Source organism: Staurois parvus, unplaced genomic scaffold (assembly GCF_062004578.1).
Source record: "Staurois parvus isolate SC_StPar_1 unplaced genomic scaffold, SC_StPar_1.0 ptg001295l, whole genome shotgun sequence".
Classification (NCBI taxonomy): domain Eukaryota; kingdom Metazoa; phylum Chordata; class Amphibia; order Anura; family Ranidae; genus Staurois; species Staurois parvus.
Window position 1 is genome coordinate 62,883 of NW_028319091.1, and position 18,417 is coordinate 81,299.

General features: G+C 50.0%; 1 protein-coding gene across 1 annotated transcript in view; it reads right to left on the bottom strand.

The window, feature by feature from the left end:
• LOC149437405 (protein GOLM2-like) overlaps positions 1–3,256 on the bottom strand; it is a gene marked incomplete at its 5' end in the record, with an annotated part of 41,066 nt that extends 37,810 nt beyond the window's left edge. The window contains one exon of the mRNA XM_089660951.1: positions 3,202–3,256. Coding sequence (XP_089517077.1) covers positions 3,202–3,256 — 55 coding nt within the window. The remainder of the gene's footprint in view (positions 1–3,201) is intronic.
• Positions 3,257–18,417: the final 15,161 nt, after the last annotated feature.

Here is an 18,417-nt window from a genome sequence, read left to right on the forward strand (position 1 = left end):
ACCGGTCTGGTGTGTTCCTTGGCCTTCATGATGCTGTTTGTTCACGAATATTCTCTAACAAACCTCTGAGGGCTTCACAGAACAGCTGGATTTATACTGAGATCACATGACACACAGGGGGACTCTATTTACTAATTAGGAGGACTTCTGAAGGCAATTGGTTCCACTAGATCTTAGGAGTAAAAGGGGGCTGAACATGAATACACGCCATACTTTTCAGATATTTGTAAAAAAAAAAATTGTGAAAACCATTTATGATTTTCCTTCCACTTCACAATTATGTGCCACTATGTGTTGGTCTATCACATCAAATCCCAATAAAATACATTTACGTTTTTGGTTGTAACGTGACAACATGGGGAAAATTTCAAGGGGTTTGAATACTTTAAGGCACTGTATCTTGGTAGCAGATGGAGGCAGATGCTCCCGATTCTTAGCTGTAGGAGATGAGAGAATGCCACAGAGTTCAAATCCCCGCAGCTCTCTCCTCTCCTTGTAGGAATGAGTGTTCGGGCTAGAGGGCTTTTGATTGGTCAGCACAGTCACATGGATGGTGCTGACCAATCAGAGACCCTCTAGCCTGTACAGTCATCCCTGCAAGGAGGAAAGATAGCTGTGGGGATTGCAAATCCCCAGAGCTGTGAAGCGGCTCTCTCTCCTCTCCTTGCTTCAGGACGGGATCTCAGCACTTTTCTCATCATAAAGAGTAAAAAAAGGCAGAAAGTCTTACCGATCCAACAGATAACCAGTTTAAAGTGAAACTAAACTCTCTCAATCAACACAAACTTTCCAAGCCTTATGCTGCTAGCATTAGTACATAGATAAAACAAGCAAATATAATCTGTTTTTGGCTTTTTTTTTATAATTTCTTCATTCGCTTCCTGGTTTCTGGCCTAGTTCAAAACGATACATCCCAGAAGTCTTCATGGGGCCTTCTCAGCTAACCACACCCTCTGCCTGCATGCGTGAGCTAAAGGCAGATGGATTCCAGGAAGTAAACGCTATATGAATCTGCCCTTACTCAAGATGGCCACAGTTAGACATGCTAAGGCGGGGGGGGGGGTTGGAATAGAACATAAAAAATGTATTTAATGTACTTTTCAGGTTGTTTTGCTCAGATAAGAGTTTAGTTCCACTTCAGCTGATCTTCCCCATGATGATCACGTGACCAAACACTAAAGGCAAGCAACATTTATTTTTTTGAGGGAAAAAAAAAAAAAAAGGGTGAACATTTTAGCCTATTACTGTCTATTGATGCATACCAGCGAGACGGCTAACACAGCTTTTACCGAATAACCAGGTGACAGATTCTGCCTGAAACTGCATTCATTGGAAGATTAATGAGTGTATTATAACCGGAAATTACAGACTAGAAGACCTTTCTTAAAAAAAATTAAAATAAAATTATGTACCAAAAGCAGATCGGTTCCTGTTGCCATAAAAATCAGACTGTCACACTATACCTCCCATCATAGCAACAATTGACTAAAAGATGAATGCAACTGGTTGCTAACGGAAACAAGAGCATTTGGTTTCTATTTATCAACGCAAAACAGGATGCCGGCAATACCCTGTGGATTCCATCACTGGGAGGCTGACAATGACTGATCTGTCCGTTCCCATTCATATCACCAGGACCTCTGATTTATCTCAGACTTTGCGATCATCAATTGTGGTATCTTATCAGACTCATCCACCTTACCAACATTTCAGTGTCCTCCACCCCTCCCTGCCAATCCCTCCACCCCTCTCTGCCAATCCCTCCCCGCCAATCCCTCCAGTGTCCTCCACCCCTCTCTGCCAATCCCTCTACTGACCTCCACCCCTCCCTGCCAATCCCTCCACGCCAATCCCTCCATTGGCCTCCACTCAGTGTCCTCCACCCCTCCCCCCCAATCCCTCTACTGACCTCCACCCCTCCCCGCCAATCCCTCTACTGTCCTCCACCCCTCTCCGCCAATCCCTCTACTGTCCTCCACCCCTCTCCGCCAATCCCTCTACTGTCCTCCACCCCTCTCCGCCAATCCCTCTACTGTCCTCCACCCCTCTCCGCCAATCCCTCTACTGTCCTCCACCCCTCTCCGCCAATCCCTCTACTGTCCTCCACCCCTCTCCGCCAATCCCTCTACTGTCCTCCACCCCTCTCCGCCAATCCCTCTACTGTCCTCCACCCCTCTCCGCCAATCCCTCTACTGTCCTCCACCCCTCTCCGCCAATCCCTCTACTGTCCTCCACCCCTCTCCGCCAATCCCTCTACTGTCCTCCACCCCTCTCCGCCAATCCCTCTACTGTCCTCCACCCCTCTCCGCCAATCCCTCTACTGTCCTCCACCCCTCTCCGCCAATCCCTCTACTGTCCTCCACCCCTCTCTGCCAATCCCTCTACTGTCCTCCACCCCTCTCTGCCAATCCCTCTACTGTCCTCCACCCCTCTCTGCCAATCCCTCTACTGTCCTCCACCCCTCTCTGCCAATCCCTCTACTGTCCTCCACCCCTCTCTGCCAATCCCTCTACTGTCCTCCACCCCTCTCTGCCAATCCCTCTACTGTCCTCCACCCCTCTCTGCCAATCCCTCTACTGTCCTCCACCCCTCTCTGCCAATCCCTCTACTGTCCTCCACCCCTCTCTGCCAATCCCTTCACTGGCCTCCTCTCAGCGTCCTCCAGGCTGGCTGCTGACTCCTGTGCACCCGATCCCGCTCCAGGAACACTCCCAGTCTCTGTGGCTGACGGCTGTGTACCGATTCTATTCCCTGTATGGCCCCTATGGGACAGCAGCGCTCCGCAGGTCTCCTCTTCATCACGGTCATCAAGGCTTGATGAAGAGGAAACCCTCGAAACATGTTGCTGCCCCCTAGCAGCCAGACAGAGAACAGACTCCATACACAGCCCTCCTTGCATCGATTTGCACTGTACCTGCACTGTCGCCCTCATTTTGTAAAGCTCTGCGCAAACCGCCGGCACTACAGAAATCCCCAACTACTGTGATGCACATGCGGTCAATCGTCACCTCCCTTCTCCATGTAAAAGGTACAACTGCTCAATGATGAACAGAAATTCCAAACATGTCGGAAAACGTGCCCAGCACAGCGATCTGCACCAACGCCGCCGTATTGGAAGACGGGTGCAGCTGGAAACAAGTGGCGTCTACGCGACGGATCCATCTGTACGCCGGTGCTGGATGGAGCGCGTGTTTGTCTTACCCTTTAAACGACTGATGTCTGCCATCTGTTGGGACACGTTGGCCAGCAGCTTCTCCTGAAAACAAAGCAGAAAAACACGAAGACAATTAGGATCCGGCTGACGCTCTGCGCAGGCGCTGCTGTTATCAATACTCTGTACTCTTCACACTTAATTCACTTAACCCCTTGCCTACCGGGCACTACTACCCCCTTCCTTACCAGGCCAATTTTCAGCTTTCAGCGCTGCCGCACTTTGATTGACAATTGCGCCGTCATGCAACATTGTACCCATATGAAATTTTGATCATTTTTTTCTCACAAATAGAGCTTTCTTTTGGTGGTATTTAATCGCCACTGGGCGCTTTACTTTTTGCGCTATAAATTAAAAAAAGTGCAAAAAATTTGAAAAAAAAAAAAAAGTTTATTTGTTTCTTTTATAAAATTTTTCAAACAGGTATTTTTTCTTCTTCACTGATTTGCGTTGAGGCGGCACTGATGGGCACTGATAGGCAGCACTAAAGGGCACTGATAGGCAGTACTAATGAGGTGGCACGGATAGGCGGCACTGATATGCAGCACTGATAGGCGGCACTGATAGGTGACACTGATTATGGGTACTGATAGACGGCACTGACTGGCATCACTTCTGGGCACTGACTGGCGGCACTGACTGGCACAACCCCTGGGCACTGACTGGTGGCACTGACTGGCAGCACTGCTGGGCTGCACTGGTGGGCGGCACAGGTGGGTGGGCACAGGTGGGTGGCACTGGTGGGCACAGGTGGGTGGCACTGGTGGGCACAGGTGGGTGGCACTGGTGGGCACAGGTGGGTGGCACTGGTGGGCACAGGTGGGTGGCACTGGTGGGCACAGGTGGGGGCACTGCAGAGTGGCACAGGTGGGGGCACTGCTGGGCACAGGTGGGGGCACTGCTGGGCACAGGTGGGGGCACTGCTGGGCACAGGTGGGCGGGGCTAGTGGGCGCACTGCTGGGAGGAACTTGCGGGGGTCACTGCTGGGCACCGATCATCAGGGCACTGATCATCAGTGGCCCTGATGATCGGTGCCGATCCCCGCTCTGACAACTGCCGGTTCTCGGCAGTACTTTCCTCACGATCTGACAGCGTGAGGAAAGTGCAGCCGAGAACCGGCACTTGCATTTTCCTGTGATCAGCGTGTCATTGGACACCGCTGATCACGTGGTAAAAGGCCGGTGGGATCGGCCTTTCACCACATCTCGTGATCAGCTGTGTCCGTAGGACACAGCGATCACGGAGATCGCCGGGTGCGCGCGGAGAGCGCGTTCTGGGAGGACGTCATATGACGTCCACCCAGAACTAGCCGGCCGCGGTGCAGCCATCATTCGGCTATGCGCGGTCGGCAAGTGGTTAAAGTTGAGCTCCACCCAAAAGAGGAAGTTCCGCTTTAATGCTCCTCATTAAGGATTGGCACCTTTGGGAAGTGGGTACCCAAATTGGACAGGTACCCACTCCGATCGCCTAGGAGGTTGTCATCGCCCCCGTAGTTTTCTGGGACACCTGACAGGTCCCAGAAGATTACGGGGCCATTCACAAAGCGCAGCGCTTCTCGCACATGCTCAGTGGGTACTCGGCTGTGAAGCTGCAACAGCCAGGTGCCCACACTGAAGATGCCGAGGAGAGAATAACGGCCGGTGAAACCAGCAGCGGTGAGGACAGCGCAGGACCGAGGGACAGGTAAGTGGCTGTATTTTAAGAGTCAGCAGTTACAGTTTTTGTAGCTGCTGACTGACTTTTTTACAGCTGGAACTCCGCTAAAAAAAAAAAAATAAATAAAAATTAAATAAAATAGGAGCATCAAACAATCGCACTAAAGCTTACTACACCAAACCGTGCGCATCTAGCTGCTTACAGTCTGCAAATCCGTAATGAGAAAAAAAGGTTTTAGGAGGAGCCCTATGAACTGGATCTGAATTAAAAAAAAAAAAAAAAAAATATATATAAAAACCTAACTAAAAAAAATTATATAAATATAGACAAAAAAAAATAAAAATAAAATAAACCTAAGAACTCCAGGTAGAAAAAAAAACAAAAAAACACAAATACACAGTTAAAATACAAATAGATAGAATATTTTACCTGCCAAAAAGGTTCTGCAACTATAAAACAAAGGAGTACAATGGACTTTTTAATCAAAATGGTGAGGTCGATGTAACAAACAATACAAGAACCCCAAAATAAATATCAGGCATCACAAGAAAAAGTCCCAAATATCAGACAGCCAACCAGATTCCAGCAAACTGAACCACCTCCAAGGATAAATCGCAAACATACGCAGCAATGTATCTGAACGCAGTCCCTCCAAAAGCAATGGACGTGTGCGTCCTATATCTGCATACACGCTTTTATTATTTTTGGTACATTGATTCAGTGGTCATGTGATCGCAGACGCACGGTATTTGTACCCATTGGCTGGATATGAGTGGCGGCATGTGCCAGCTCCTTAACCACTTCCCGTCCGGCCATTGTATATAAACTGCCAGACGGTGGCAGCGCAGGGGCGGGTTACCATTTATAAACATCCTCCCCGCCCCCTGGGAGCGTGCAGCACCGCGATCTGCTGCTCGCGGTGTCCTGCGGACACAGTGGAACACTGATCGTAGGACGGGACCTCTATGTGACTGGCCAATCAGTGATCACATGCAGAGTAGTAAGCAAGATGTCACTTCTGACATCATTGCTTACTACGTGTGAAATCTGTGAATGATCACAGAGATCACATGGTACAGGGCTATTCACAACAGCTTTGTACCATGTGACAAGCTGTGACCAATCACAGCTCACACAGTATTTCTCAATGGCTGCAGGAATGCAGCCAGAGAGGAGAAATGATTGCTTTTACAGCCTTTATGGGTGTAAAAGTAATCAGTGTAAACAAAAAAAATAAAAAAAATAAAATAAAAATCTTCACCTCCCACAAGTAGTACAGTGTCACCATGGTGACACTGTACTGCCAGGGTGATAGTATGTTAAAAAAAAAAAAAAAAAAAAAAAAAAAAAAAAAAAAAAAAAAAAAGGGTAAAAAAAGTTAACAAAATTATACATTTTTGGTTACAAACTAAATTTTGGGGGTTTTTTTTTTACTAAAAAGATAATGGAATACATTTTGGCCAAGATTTATGATGAAATATTTGCAAAATTTTATAAGAGAAAATTTTCTAAATTTTTGGACCTTTTCATTTACATAGCAAAAAAAAAAAAAAAAAAAAAAAAAAATCCCAGTGGTGAATAAATACCACCAAAATAAAGCTTTATCGGTCTAAAAAAAAAATGCTCAAAAATATGGGTACAGTGTTGCATGACCGCGCAATTGTCATTCAGTGAGATAGCGCTGAAAGCTGAAAATTGGCCTGGACTGGAAGGGGGTAAAAAGGAAGGTGCATTTTTGGGATGCTTCTGAGTGCACCCAAGATGCAGCACTTTCTAGACTGCAGCGCAGCAATGTGAAGTCACATCAGATTGTGACTTCACACTGGCCTGCAGACAAGAGGCATGCACTGAAAGGGTTCCTGAACCCCCAACAGTACAATCAGTCTGTAGATGCAGGAAATCATGCTGGTTATACTCACTGAGACCTAAGGGGTTAAACCTCTGCATTGTGTAAAAAAAAAAAAAAAAAAAAAAAGCTGTTTGATACGGTCTTCTCTGATACTGTCTTCTCTGATCCTCCCCTTCTTCCAATGCCCCCCTCAACACCTGGTAAGACATGGTGTGGAGTCACACTGCACATGCTCAGTTTGGTGTTTATTAGGGGTGCACAGAAATTTCGGTGGCAGAAACCTCTCGGCCGAAAACACCCCTCTCCGCCGTTGGCCGATACAGGTGCTGAAAATAACCCCGCCCCTTGCCTGCCGCTGCTCGGTTGTTATCAGATGAACGATCCCAGTGATGGGCATAGAGATGAGTGAAGGAAAGATGGCCCCCACTCATCTCTATGCCCTTGGAGGACTGGAGCGAAGTCACTTCCGATCCCAGCGCCTTGTAAACGAGGATTTTTTTTTTTTAAATTCAAAACACTAAAACCTTTTTTTTGATCCAATGCGTTACATTGCAGAGGAGAGATGTGGAGTCTTGTTGACCCGACATCTCTCCATAAAGAGGACCTGTCACTAATTATTCCTAACACGGGATGCATGCATTTCTTGTGGTAGGAATAAAAGGGATTGGTGTAAAACAAAAAAAAAAAAAAATCTTTAAATAACCCCCCCACCCCCACCTAGATCAATGCTTTTTTTGATCCAATGCTTTACATTGCAGAGGACCTGTCACCAATCTCTCCATAAAGAGGACCTGTCACCAATTATGTCTCATTGACCCCCCCATATCTCTCCATAAAGGGGACCTGTCACTAATTAGGTCTCATTGTCCCCCCATATCTCTCCATAAAGAGGACCTGTCACTAATTATGTCTCATTGTCCCCCCATCTCTCTCCATAAAGGGGACCCGTCACTAATTATGTCTCATTGACCCCATCTCTCTCATTAAAGAGATAATAAAAGTGATTAACACTTTTATTGTTAAAAAAGGGACCATGCAAAAAAAAAAACAAACCAAAACATTAAATCGGCGGGGGCCGGGGAGAGCGGACACAGCGAAGGCGGCGGGGGCCGGGGAGAGCGGACACAGCGAAGGCGGCGGGGGCCGGGGAGAGCGGACACAGCGAAGGCGGCGGGGGCCGGGGAGAGCGGACACAGCGAAGGCGGCGGGGGCCGGGGAGAGCGGACACAGCGAAGGCGGCGGGGGCCGGGGAGAGCGGACACAGCGAAGGCGGCGGGGGCCGGGGAGAGCGGACACAGCGAAGGCGGCGGGGGCCGGGGAGAGCGGACACAGCGAAGGCGGCGGGGGCCGGGGAGAGCGGACACAGCGAAGGCGGCGGGGGCCGGGGAGAGCGGACACAGCGAAGGCGGCGGGGGCCGGGGAGAGCGGACACAGCGAAGGCGGCGGGGGCCGGGGAGAGCGGACACAGCGAAGGCGGCGGGGGCCGGGGAGAGCGGACACAGCGAAGGCGGCGGGGGCCGGGGAGAGCGGACACAGCGAAGGCGGGGTCCGGGGAGAGCGGACATAGCAAATGCGGGGTCCGGGGAGAGCGGACATAGCGAATGCGGGGTCTGGGGTTTAGGAACACAAAGATCTTTCGGCAAGCACAATCCTGCATATAAACATCAGAAATTAAACATCCGTGTTTAAGAGGCCTGAGGTGCAAGGTGACCGCGCCGACACGGATCTGCTTCAGGTCATCAGTTTGGAAAAGTAAAGAAAAAAAGAAAAAAAAAAAAAAAAAAGAAAGAAAAAAAAAAAAAAGGACCGGCCGAATCACCAGGTTTCTGTATCTAAAGTAACAAAAGAAACACAAGAGGCTTCTGTGATACAAACATAACTTAAAGCAGCAATAAACGTTCTCAATCCTAATGCACTCTAATCTCCTTATGCTGCTAGTATTCGTACATAGAGAGGAAGGGAGATTACACCGCGTTCCAAATTATTATGCAAATTCTATTTAAGTGTCACAACGATGAAATATTTTGTTTTTCAGTGTAACTCATGGATGGCATTGTGTGTCAGGGCTCTTTTGATCACTGAAAACAATCTCGGACTCCTGTGATAATTAGATTGGCCGCTGAGCCCAATTTCAGGAAAAAGTCCTAAAAGACGGCGTTCCACATTATTAAGCAGAGCGCCATTTTCAAGCAATATGGGGAAGAAAAAGGATCTCTCTGCTGCCGAAAAGAGTGAAGTAGTTCGATGCCTTGGACGAGGGATGAAAACATTCGATATTTCACGAAAACTTAAGCGTGATCATCGCACTATGAAGAGATTTGTGGCGGATTCAGAGCACAGACGGGTTGGTGCAGATAAAGGCACATTGAGGGAGATTTCTGCCAGATCCAGGCATCGGATCAAGAGAGCAGCTGCTAAAATCCCATTACATAGCAGCAAACAGATATTTGCAGCTGCTGGTGCCTCTGGAGTCCCACGAACATCAAGGTGTAGAGTCCTGACCTCAATCCTATTGAGAACCTTTGGAGCATCCTCAAGCAAAAGATCTATGAGGGTGGGAGGCAGTTTACATCCAAACAGCAGCTCTGGGAGGCTATTCTGACATCTTGCCAACAAATTCAAGCAGAAACTGTCCAAAAACCGCCAAGTTCAATGGATGCCAGACTTGTGATCTGCTATCAGATAAGGGCTCCTATGTTACAATGTAACGTGACCGCTTCAAATGTTTACAAAGTTACAATGTTGTTAAAAGTTTGATTGCAGCAGATTTACTGAAATCAAAAGCTATTTCAAACACAACAAATGACAATTTTCAGTTCTTTACAACCTATAAAGTGTTTTGAAACTTCCTGTGCGGAATAATCCGGAACAAAAATCCTGTTATCATTAGGAGGTTTGTTCAATAAAATGTGAATTGTCCTCTTCTAGTTGTCACCTGAGAATTCTGCCGACTTATTTACATCAATTATGGAGGGAAATGAGAAAAATAACATTTGCAGAATCATTTGGAACACGGTGTATATTTACTTGTTATCCTGTCCGCAGTCTCTGGTCATCCCCTGTACTGTGTCCGCAGTCTCTGGTCATCCCCTGTACTGTGTCCGCAGTCTCTGGTCATCCCCTGTACTGTGTCCGCAGTCTCTGGTCATCCCCTGTACTGTGTCCGCAGTCTCTGGTCATCCCCTGTACTGTGTCCGCAGTCTCTGGTCATCCCCTGTACTGTGTCCGCAGTCTCTGGTCATCCCCTGTACTGTGTCCGCAGTCTCTGGTCATCCCCTGTACTGTGTCCGCAGTCTCTGGTCATCCCCTGTACTGTGTCCGCAGTCTCTGGTCATCCCCTGTACTGTGTCCGCAGTCTCTGGTCATCCCCTGTACTGTGTCCGCAGTCTCTGGTCATCCCCTGTACTGTGTCCGCAGTCTCTGGTCATCCCCTGTACTGTGTCCGCAGTCTCTGGTCATCCCCTGTACTGTGTCCGCAGTCTCTGGTCATCCCCTGTACTGTGTCCGCAGTCTCTGGTCATCCCCTGTACTGTGTCCGCAGTCTCTGGTCATCCCCTGTACTGTGTCCGCAGTCTCTGGTCATCCCCTGTACTGTGTCCGCAGTCTCTGGTCATCCCCTGTACTGTGTCCGCAGTCTCTGGTCATCCCCTGTACTGTGTCCGCAGTCTCTGGTCATCCCCTGTACTGTGTCCGCAGTCTCTGGTCATCCCCTGTACTGTGTCCGCAGTCTCTGGTCATCCCCTGTACTGTGTCCGCAGTCTCTGGTCATCCCCTGTACTGTGTCCGCAGTCTCTGGTCATCCCCTGTACTGTGTCCGCAGTCTCTGGTCATCCCCTGTACTGTGTCCGCAGTCTCTGGTCATCCCCTGTACTGTGTCCGCAGTCTCTGGTCATCCCCTGTACTGTGTCCGCAGTCTCTGGTCATCCCCTGTACTGTGTCCGCAGTCTCTGGTCATCCCCTGTACTGTGTCCGCAGTCTCTGGTCATCCCCTGTACTGTGTCCGCAGTCTCTGGTCATCCCCTGTACTGTGTCCGCAGTCTCTGGTCATCCCCTGTACTGTGTCCGCAGTCTCTGGTCATCCCCTGTACTGTGTCCGCAGTCTCTGGTCATCCCCTGTACTGTGTCCGCAGTCTCTGGTCATCCCCTGTACTGTGTCCGCAGTCTCTGGTCATCCCCTGTACTGTGTCCGCAGTCTCTGGTCATCCCCTGTACTGTGTCCGCAGTCTCTGGTCATCCCCTGTACTGTGTCCGCAGTCTCTGGTCATCCCCTGTACTGTGTCCGCAGTCTCTGGTCATCCCCTGTACTGTGTCCGCAGTCTCTGGTCATCCCCTGTACTGTGTCCGCAGTCTCTGGTCATCCCCTGTACTGTGTCCGCAGTCTCTGGTCATCCCCTGTACTGTGTCCGCAGTCTCTGGTCATCCCCTGTACTGTGTCCGCAGTCTCTGGTCATCCCCTGTACTGTGTCCGCAGTCTCTGGTCATCCCCTGTACTGTGTCCGCAGTCTCTGGTCATCCCCTGTACTGTGTCCGCAGTCTCTGGTCATCCCCTGTACTGTGTCCGCAGTCTCTGGTCATCCCCTGTACTGTGTCCGCAGTCTCTGGTCATCCCCTGTACTGTGTCCGCAGTCTCTGGTCATCCCCTGTACTGTGTCCGCAGTCTCTGGTCATCCCCTGTACTGTGTCCGCAGTCTCTGGTCATCCCTGTACTGTGTCCGCAGTCTCTGGTCATCCCTGTACTGTGTCCGCAGTCTCTGGTCATCCCTGTACTGTGTCCGCAGTCTCTGGTCATCCCTGTACTGTGTCCGCAGTCTCTGGTCATCCCTGTACGCTGTCCGCAGTCACTGGTCATCCCTGTGCTGTCCGCAGTCACTGGTCATCCCTGTGCTGTCCGCAGTCACTGGTCATCCCTGTGCTGTCCGCAGTCTCTGGTCATCTCCTGTACGGTGTCCGCAGTCTCTGGTCATCTCCTGTACGGTGTCCGCAGTCTCTGGTCATCTCCTGTACGGTGTCCGCAGTCTCTGGTCATCTCCTGTACGTTGTCCGCAGTCTCTGGTCATCTCCTGTACGGTGTCCGCAGTCTCTGGTCATCTCCTGTACGGTGTCCGCAGTCTCTGGTCATCTCCTGTACGGTGTCCGCAGTCTCTGGTCATCTCCTGTACTGTGTCCGCAGTCTCTGGTCATCTCCTGTACTGTGTCCGCAGTCTCTGGTCATCCCCTGTACTGTGTCCGCAGTCTCTGGTCATCCCCTGTACTGTGTCCGCAGTCTCTGGTCATCCCCTGTACTGTGTCCGCAGTCTCTGGTCATCCCCTGTACTGTGTCCGCAGTCTCTGGTCATCCCCTGTACTGTGTCCGCAGTCTCTGGTCATCCCCTGTACTGTGTCCGCAGTCTCTGGTCATCCCCTGTACTGTGTCCGCAGTCTCTGGTCATCCCCTGTACTGTGTCCGCAGTCTCTGGTCATCCCCTGTACTGTGTCCGCAGTCTCTGGTCATCCCCTGTACTGTGTCCGCAGTCTCTGGTCATCCCCTGTACTGTGTCCGCAGTCTCTGGTCATCCCCTGTACTGTGTCCGCAGTCTCTGGTCATCCCCTGTACTGTGTCCGCAGTCTCTGGTCATCCCCTGTACTGTGTCCGCAGTCTCTGGTCATCCCCTGTACTGTGTCCGCAGTCTCTGGTCATCCCCTGTACTGTGTCCGCAGTCTCTGGTCATCCCCTGTACTGTGTCCGCAGTCTCTGGTCATCCCCTGTACTGTGTCCGCAGTCTCTGGTCATCCCCTGTACTGTGTCCGCAGTCTCTGGTCATCCCCTGTACTGTGTCCGCAGTCTCTGGTCATCCCCTGTACTGTGTCCGCAGTCTCTGGTCATCCCCTGTACTGTGTCCGCAGTCTCTGGTCATCCCTGTACTGTGTCCGCAGTCTCTGGTCATCCCTGTACTGTGTCCGCAGTCTCTGGTCATCCCTGTACTGTGTCCGCAGTCTCTGGTCATCCCTGTACTGTGTCCGCAGTCTCTGGTCATCCCTGTACTGTGTCCGCAGTCTCTGGTCATCCCTGTACTGTGTCCGCAGTCTCTGGTCATCCCTGTACTGTGTCCGCAGTCTCTGGTCATCCCTGTACTGTGTCTGCAGTCTCTGGTCATCCCTGTACGCTGTCCGCAGTCACTGGTCATCCCTGTGCTGTCCGCAGTCACTGGTCATCCCTGTGCTGTCCGCAGTCACTGGTCATCCCTGTGCTGTCCGCAGTCTCTGGTCATCTCCTGTACGGTGTCCGCAGTCTCTGGTCATCTCCTGTACGGTGTCCGCAGTCTCTGGTCATCTCCTGTACGGTGTCCGCAGTCTCTGGTCATCTCCTGTACGGTGTCCGCAGTCTCTGGTCATCTCCTGTACGGTGTCCGCAGTCTCTGGTCATCTCCTGTACGGTGTCCGCAGTCTCTGGTCATCTCCTGTACTGTGTCCGCAGTCTCTGGTCATCTCCTGTACTATGTCCGCAGTCTCTGGTCATCTCCTGTACTATGTCTGCAGTCCATTGGTTCAGAATATTTTTTTCTTATTTATCTCCTCTAAAACCTAGGTGCGTCTTATGGAGCGAAAAATACGGTAATTGGTTTTCAATGCATTTAGGAATTTTTTTTTAATCACGTCCCTGTACAGTATTTATGCCTTTAAAGTGCACTTTATAAAGAGTTTTGAACCGATAAAAAAGACTTTTCTGACCTCCGGAATGGATTAATTGGTTTTCAATGCATTCCTATGGGAAACCGCGTTTTGGTTTGTGAATTTTTTGCAAAACAAAAAGTCCTGCAGAATGCATTAAATTGGTAAACCGAGGTACACCTGTATTGGGATTTTTTTTAACAAAGAAATTGAGCAGAATACATTTTGGTCTAAATTTATGACGAAATTTGATTTACATTATCTTACTGGACATGTTTAATAGCAAAAAGTCAAATATATTGTTTTGTTCTCAAAATTGTTTTCTTTTTTTGCGCTATTACAAAAAAAAATAAAAAAAATAACAAAAAACGCAAAGGTGATCAAATACCACCGAAGTGCCCAATGCCACATTATAAAGAAAGTGTAAGCGAGCCCTAAGCCCGGGTTCACACTGATGTGGAGTGGAATTCTCAGTGTTTTCTGTGTAAATTCCGCAGCAGAATCACCCCGTTCATGCGAACCGCTGCGGGTGTGTATGTTAAGTTAACAACACCCTGAAAGCTGTCTGCAAAACGTGGTGCATAAACTGATCGCATAGGTGTGACTACCCGTGCGATCTGATTCTAGTGCGGACCCAAAGGAAAAAAAAAAAAAAAAGTCCTGCGTGTTCTTGGTGTGGGGCGATTAGAGCCATACATAGTGTACAACTCCGATCGCACCGCACACAAATCACGTGACATGCAGAGGAATGGGTGCGGTATATACACACACACACACATATACATACATACATATACATACATACATATACATACATACATATACATACATACACACATACATACATATACATACATATATACACACACACACATACATACACACACACACACTGGGGCAAAAAAGTATTTAGTCCTCCACCAATTGTACAAGTTCTCCCACTTACAAAGATGAGAGAGGCCTGTAATTGGCATCATAGGGAGACCTCAACTATGAGAGACAAAATGAGAAAACAAATCCAGACAATCACATTGGCTGATCTGGAAAGAATTTATTTACAAATTATGGTGGAAAATAAGTATTTGGTCACCTAAAACAAGCAAGATTTCTGGCTCTCACAGACCTGGACCTTCTTCTTTAAGAGGCTCCTCTGTCCTGCACTCATTACCTGTATCAATGGCACCTGTTTGAACTTGTTATCAGTATAAAAGACACCTGTCCACAACCTCAAACAGTCACACTCCAAACTCCACTATGGTGAAGACCAAAGAGCTGTCGAAGGACACCAGAAACAAAATTGTAGACCTGCACCAGGCTGGGAAGACTGAATCTGCAATAGGCAAGCAGCTTGGTGTGAACAAATCAACTGTGGGAGCAATAATTAGAAAATGGAAGACATACAAGACCACTGATAATCTCCCTCCATCTGGGGCTCCACACAAGATCTCACCCCGTGGGGTCAAAATGATCACAAGAACGGTGAGCAAAAATCCCAGGACCACACGGGGGGACTTAGTGATTGACCTGCAGAGAGCTGGGACCAACGTAACAAAGGCTACCATCAGTAACACACTACGCCGCCAGGGACTCAGATCCTGCAGTGCCAGACGTGTCCCCCTGCTTAAGCCAGTACATGTCCGGGGCCCGTCTGAAGTTTGTAGAGAGCATTTGGATGATCCAGAAGAGGATTGGGAGAATGTCATATGGTCAGATGAAACCAAAATAGAACTGTTTGGTAGAAACACAACTCGTCCTGTTTGGAGGAGAGAGAATGCTGAGTTGCATCCAAAGAACACCATACCTACTGTGAAGCATGGGGGTGGCAACATCATGCTTTGGGGCTGTTTCTCCGCAAAGGGACCAGGACGACTGATCCATGTACAGGACAGAATGAATGGGGCCATGTATCGTGAGATTTTGAGTGCAAACCTCCTTCCATCAGCAAGGGCATTGAAGATGAAACGTGGCTGGGTCTTCCAACATGACAATGATCCCAAACATACCGCCCGGGCAACGAAGGAGTGGCTTCGTAAGAAGCATTTCAAGGTCCTGGAGTGGCCTAGCCAGTCTCCAGATCTCAACCCCATAGAAAACCTTTGGAGGGAGTTGAAAGTCCGTGTTGCCCAGCGACAGCCCCAAAACATCACTGCTCTAGAGGAGATCTGCATGGAGGATGGGCCAACATACCAGCAACAGTGTGTGCCAACCTTGTGAGGACTTCCAGGAAACGTCTGACCTCTGTCATTGCCAACAAAGGATATATAACAAAGTATTGAGATGAACTTTTCATATTCACCAAATACTTATTTTCCACCATAATTTGCAAATAAATTCTTTCCAGATCAGCCAATGGGATTGTCTGGATTTGTTTTCTCATTTTGTCTCTCATAGTTGAGGTCTCCCTATGATGCCAATTACAGGCCTCTCTCATCTTTGTAAGTGGGAGAACTTGTACCATTGGTGGGGACTAAATACTTTTTTGCCCCACTGTATATGTGTGTACATACATACATACATACATACGTGAACCTGGGCTTAAAAGGGAAGTTCCACTTTTCCACTGTATGTCCTCCTTCCATCCCCTTCTAACACTCTTGGACATTTTTTTTTGGTGGGGGAGCGGGTACATAGTTTTGGAAGACAGCCGCTCCCACTTCCAATTGGATCACCTTTGAGATTCCACCTAAGTTCATGCGCCCCCCACCCCCGCTATCCCTCAGAACACAGCAGGACCATGCAAAGGGAGTAGCGTGACTTGTGCATGCGCAGTGTGAAGCCCCATGCAATCCCTCAGGGCACATCACAGTTCCCAGGACACTCTGGGACCAAGCGCAGGGAATAACACGACTTGTGCATGCGCAGTGTGAAGTCGCAGAGAGTTGCAGCCAACTTCTCACACCAGCAAAGAACCGGCCAGAGCGAGGACAGTGCTGGATTGTTTCCCCTGCAGGAGCAAATTGGATCGTGCTTGGCTGGTTTTTTTTTTTGCCTTCCTCTGGATCAACTGAGTGAAGGATAACTTCTTTTTTATTTTTTTTAAAGGTTGAACTGGATGGGATTTTTTGTCTTTTTTTCAGCCAGACTAACTATGGATCCCTGGGCAGGTAAGGGTCCTTTTATTAACTAGTTGCCGACCGCAGATAGCTGAATGACGGATGCACTGCAGGCGGCCAGTTCTGGGTGGACATCATATGACGTCCTCCCAGAATGCGCTCTCCTGCGCACCCCCCGGCGATCTCCGTGATACCACATGACGTGGTAAAAGGCCAATCACAGCGGCCTTTTACCACGTGATCAGCCGTGTCCAATGACACGCTGATCACCGGGAAAATGCAAATGCCGGTTCTCGGCTGCACTTTCCTCATGCGGTCAGATCGTGAGGAAAGTACTGCCGAAAACCTGCAGTTGTCAGAGCGGGGATCGGCACCGATCATCAGGGCACTGATCACCAGTGCCCTGATGATCGGTGCCCAGCAGTGCCACCCGCAAGTTCCGCCCACCTGTGCCCAGCAGTGTCACCACCTGTGCCCAGCAATGCACCCACCTGTGCCCAGCAGTGTCACCACCTGTGCCCAGCAATGCACCCACCTGTGCCCAGCAGTGTCACCACCTGTGCCCAGCAATGCACCCACCTGTGCCCAGCGGTTGTGCCAGTCAGTGCCCAGCGGTTGTGCCAGTCAGTGCTACCTATCAGTGCTGCCTCAACGCACATCAGTGAAGGAGAAAAATTACCTGTTTGAAAAATTTTATAATCGAAACAAAAAAATTTTTTTTTCTCTTCTTCAAAATTTTTTGCACTTTTGCTTATAGCACAAAAAGTAAAGCGCCCAGCGGGGAGTAAATACCACCAAAAGAAAGCTCTATTTGTGAGAAAAAAATGATAAAAATTTCATATTGGTACAATCTTGCATGACCGCGCAATTGTCAAAGTGCGACAGTGCTGAAAGCTGAAAATTGGCCTGGTAAATAAGGGGGTAGAAGTGCCCGGGGGGGGCAGGAAGGGGGCAGAAGTGCCCGGTAGGCAGGAAGGGGGTAGAAGTGTCCAGGGGGCAGGAAGGGGGTAGAAGTGCCCAGGGGGCAGGAAGGGGGTAGAAGTGCCCTGTAGGCAGGAAGGGGGTAGAAGTGCCCTGTAGGCAGGAAGGGGGTAGAAGTGCCCTGTAGGCAGGAAGGGGGTAGAAGTGTCCAGGGGGCAGGAAGGGGGTAGAAGTGTCCAGGGGGCAGGAAGGGGGTAGAAGTGTCCAGGGGGCAGGAAGGGGGTAGAAGTGTCCAGGGGGCAGGAAGGGGGTAGAAGTGCCCAGGGGGCAGGAAGGGGGTAGAAGTGCCCAGGGGGCAGGAAGGGGGTAGAAGTGCCCAGTAGGCAGGAAGGGGGTAGAAGTGCCCTGTAGGCAGGAAGGGGGTAGAAGTGCCCTGTAGGCAGGAAGGGGGTAGAAGTGCCCTGTAGGCAGGAAGGGGGTAGAAGTGCCCTGTAGGCAGGAAGGGGGTAGAAGTGCCCAGTAGGCAGGAAGGGGGTAGAAGTGTCCAGGGGGCAGGAAGGGGGTAGAAGTGTCCAGGGGGCAGGAAGGGGGTAGAAGTGTCCAGGGGGCAGGAAGGGGGTAGAAGTGCCCTGTAGGCAGGAAGGGGGTAGAAGTGCCCTGTAGGCAGGAAGGGGGTAGAAGTGCCCTGTAGGCAGGAAGGGGGTAGAAGTGCCCTGTAGGCAGGAAGGGGGTAGAAGTGCCCGGTAGGCAGGAAGGGGGTAGAAGTGCCCGGTAGGCAGGAAGGGGGTAGAAGTGCCCGGTAGGCAGGAAGGGGGTAGAAGTGCCCGGTAGGCAGGAAGGGGGTAGAAGTGCCCGGTAGGCAGGAAGGGGGTAGAAGTGCCCGGTAGGCAGGAAGGGGGTAGAAGTGCCCGGTAGGCAGGAAGGGGGTAGAAGTGCCCGGTAGGCAGGAAGGGGGTAGAAGTGCCCGGTGGGCAGGAAGGGGGTAGAAGTGCCCGGTGGGCAGGAAGGGGGTAGAAGTGTCCAGGGGGCAGGAAGGGGGTAGAAGTGTCCAGGGGGCAGGAAGGGGGTAGAAGTGTCC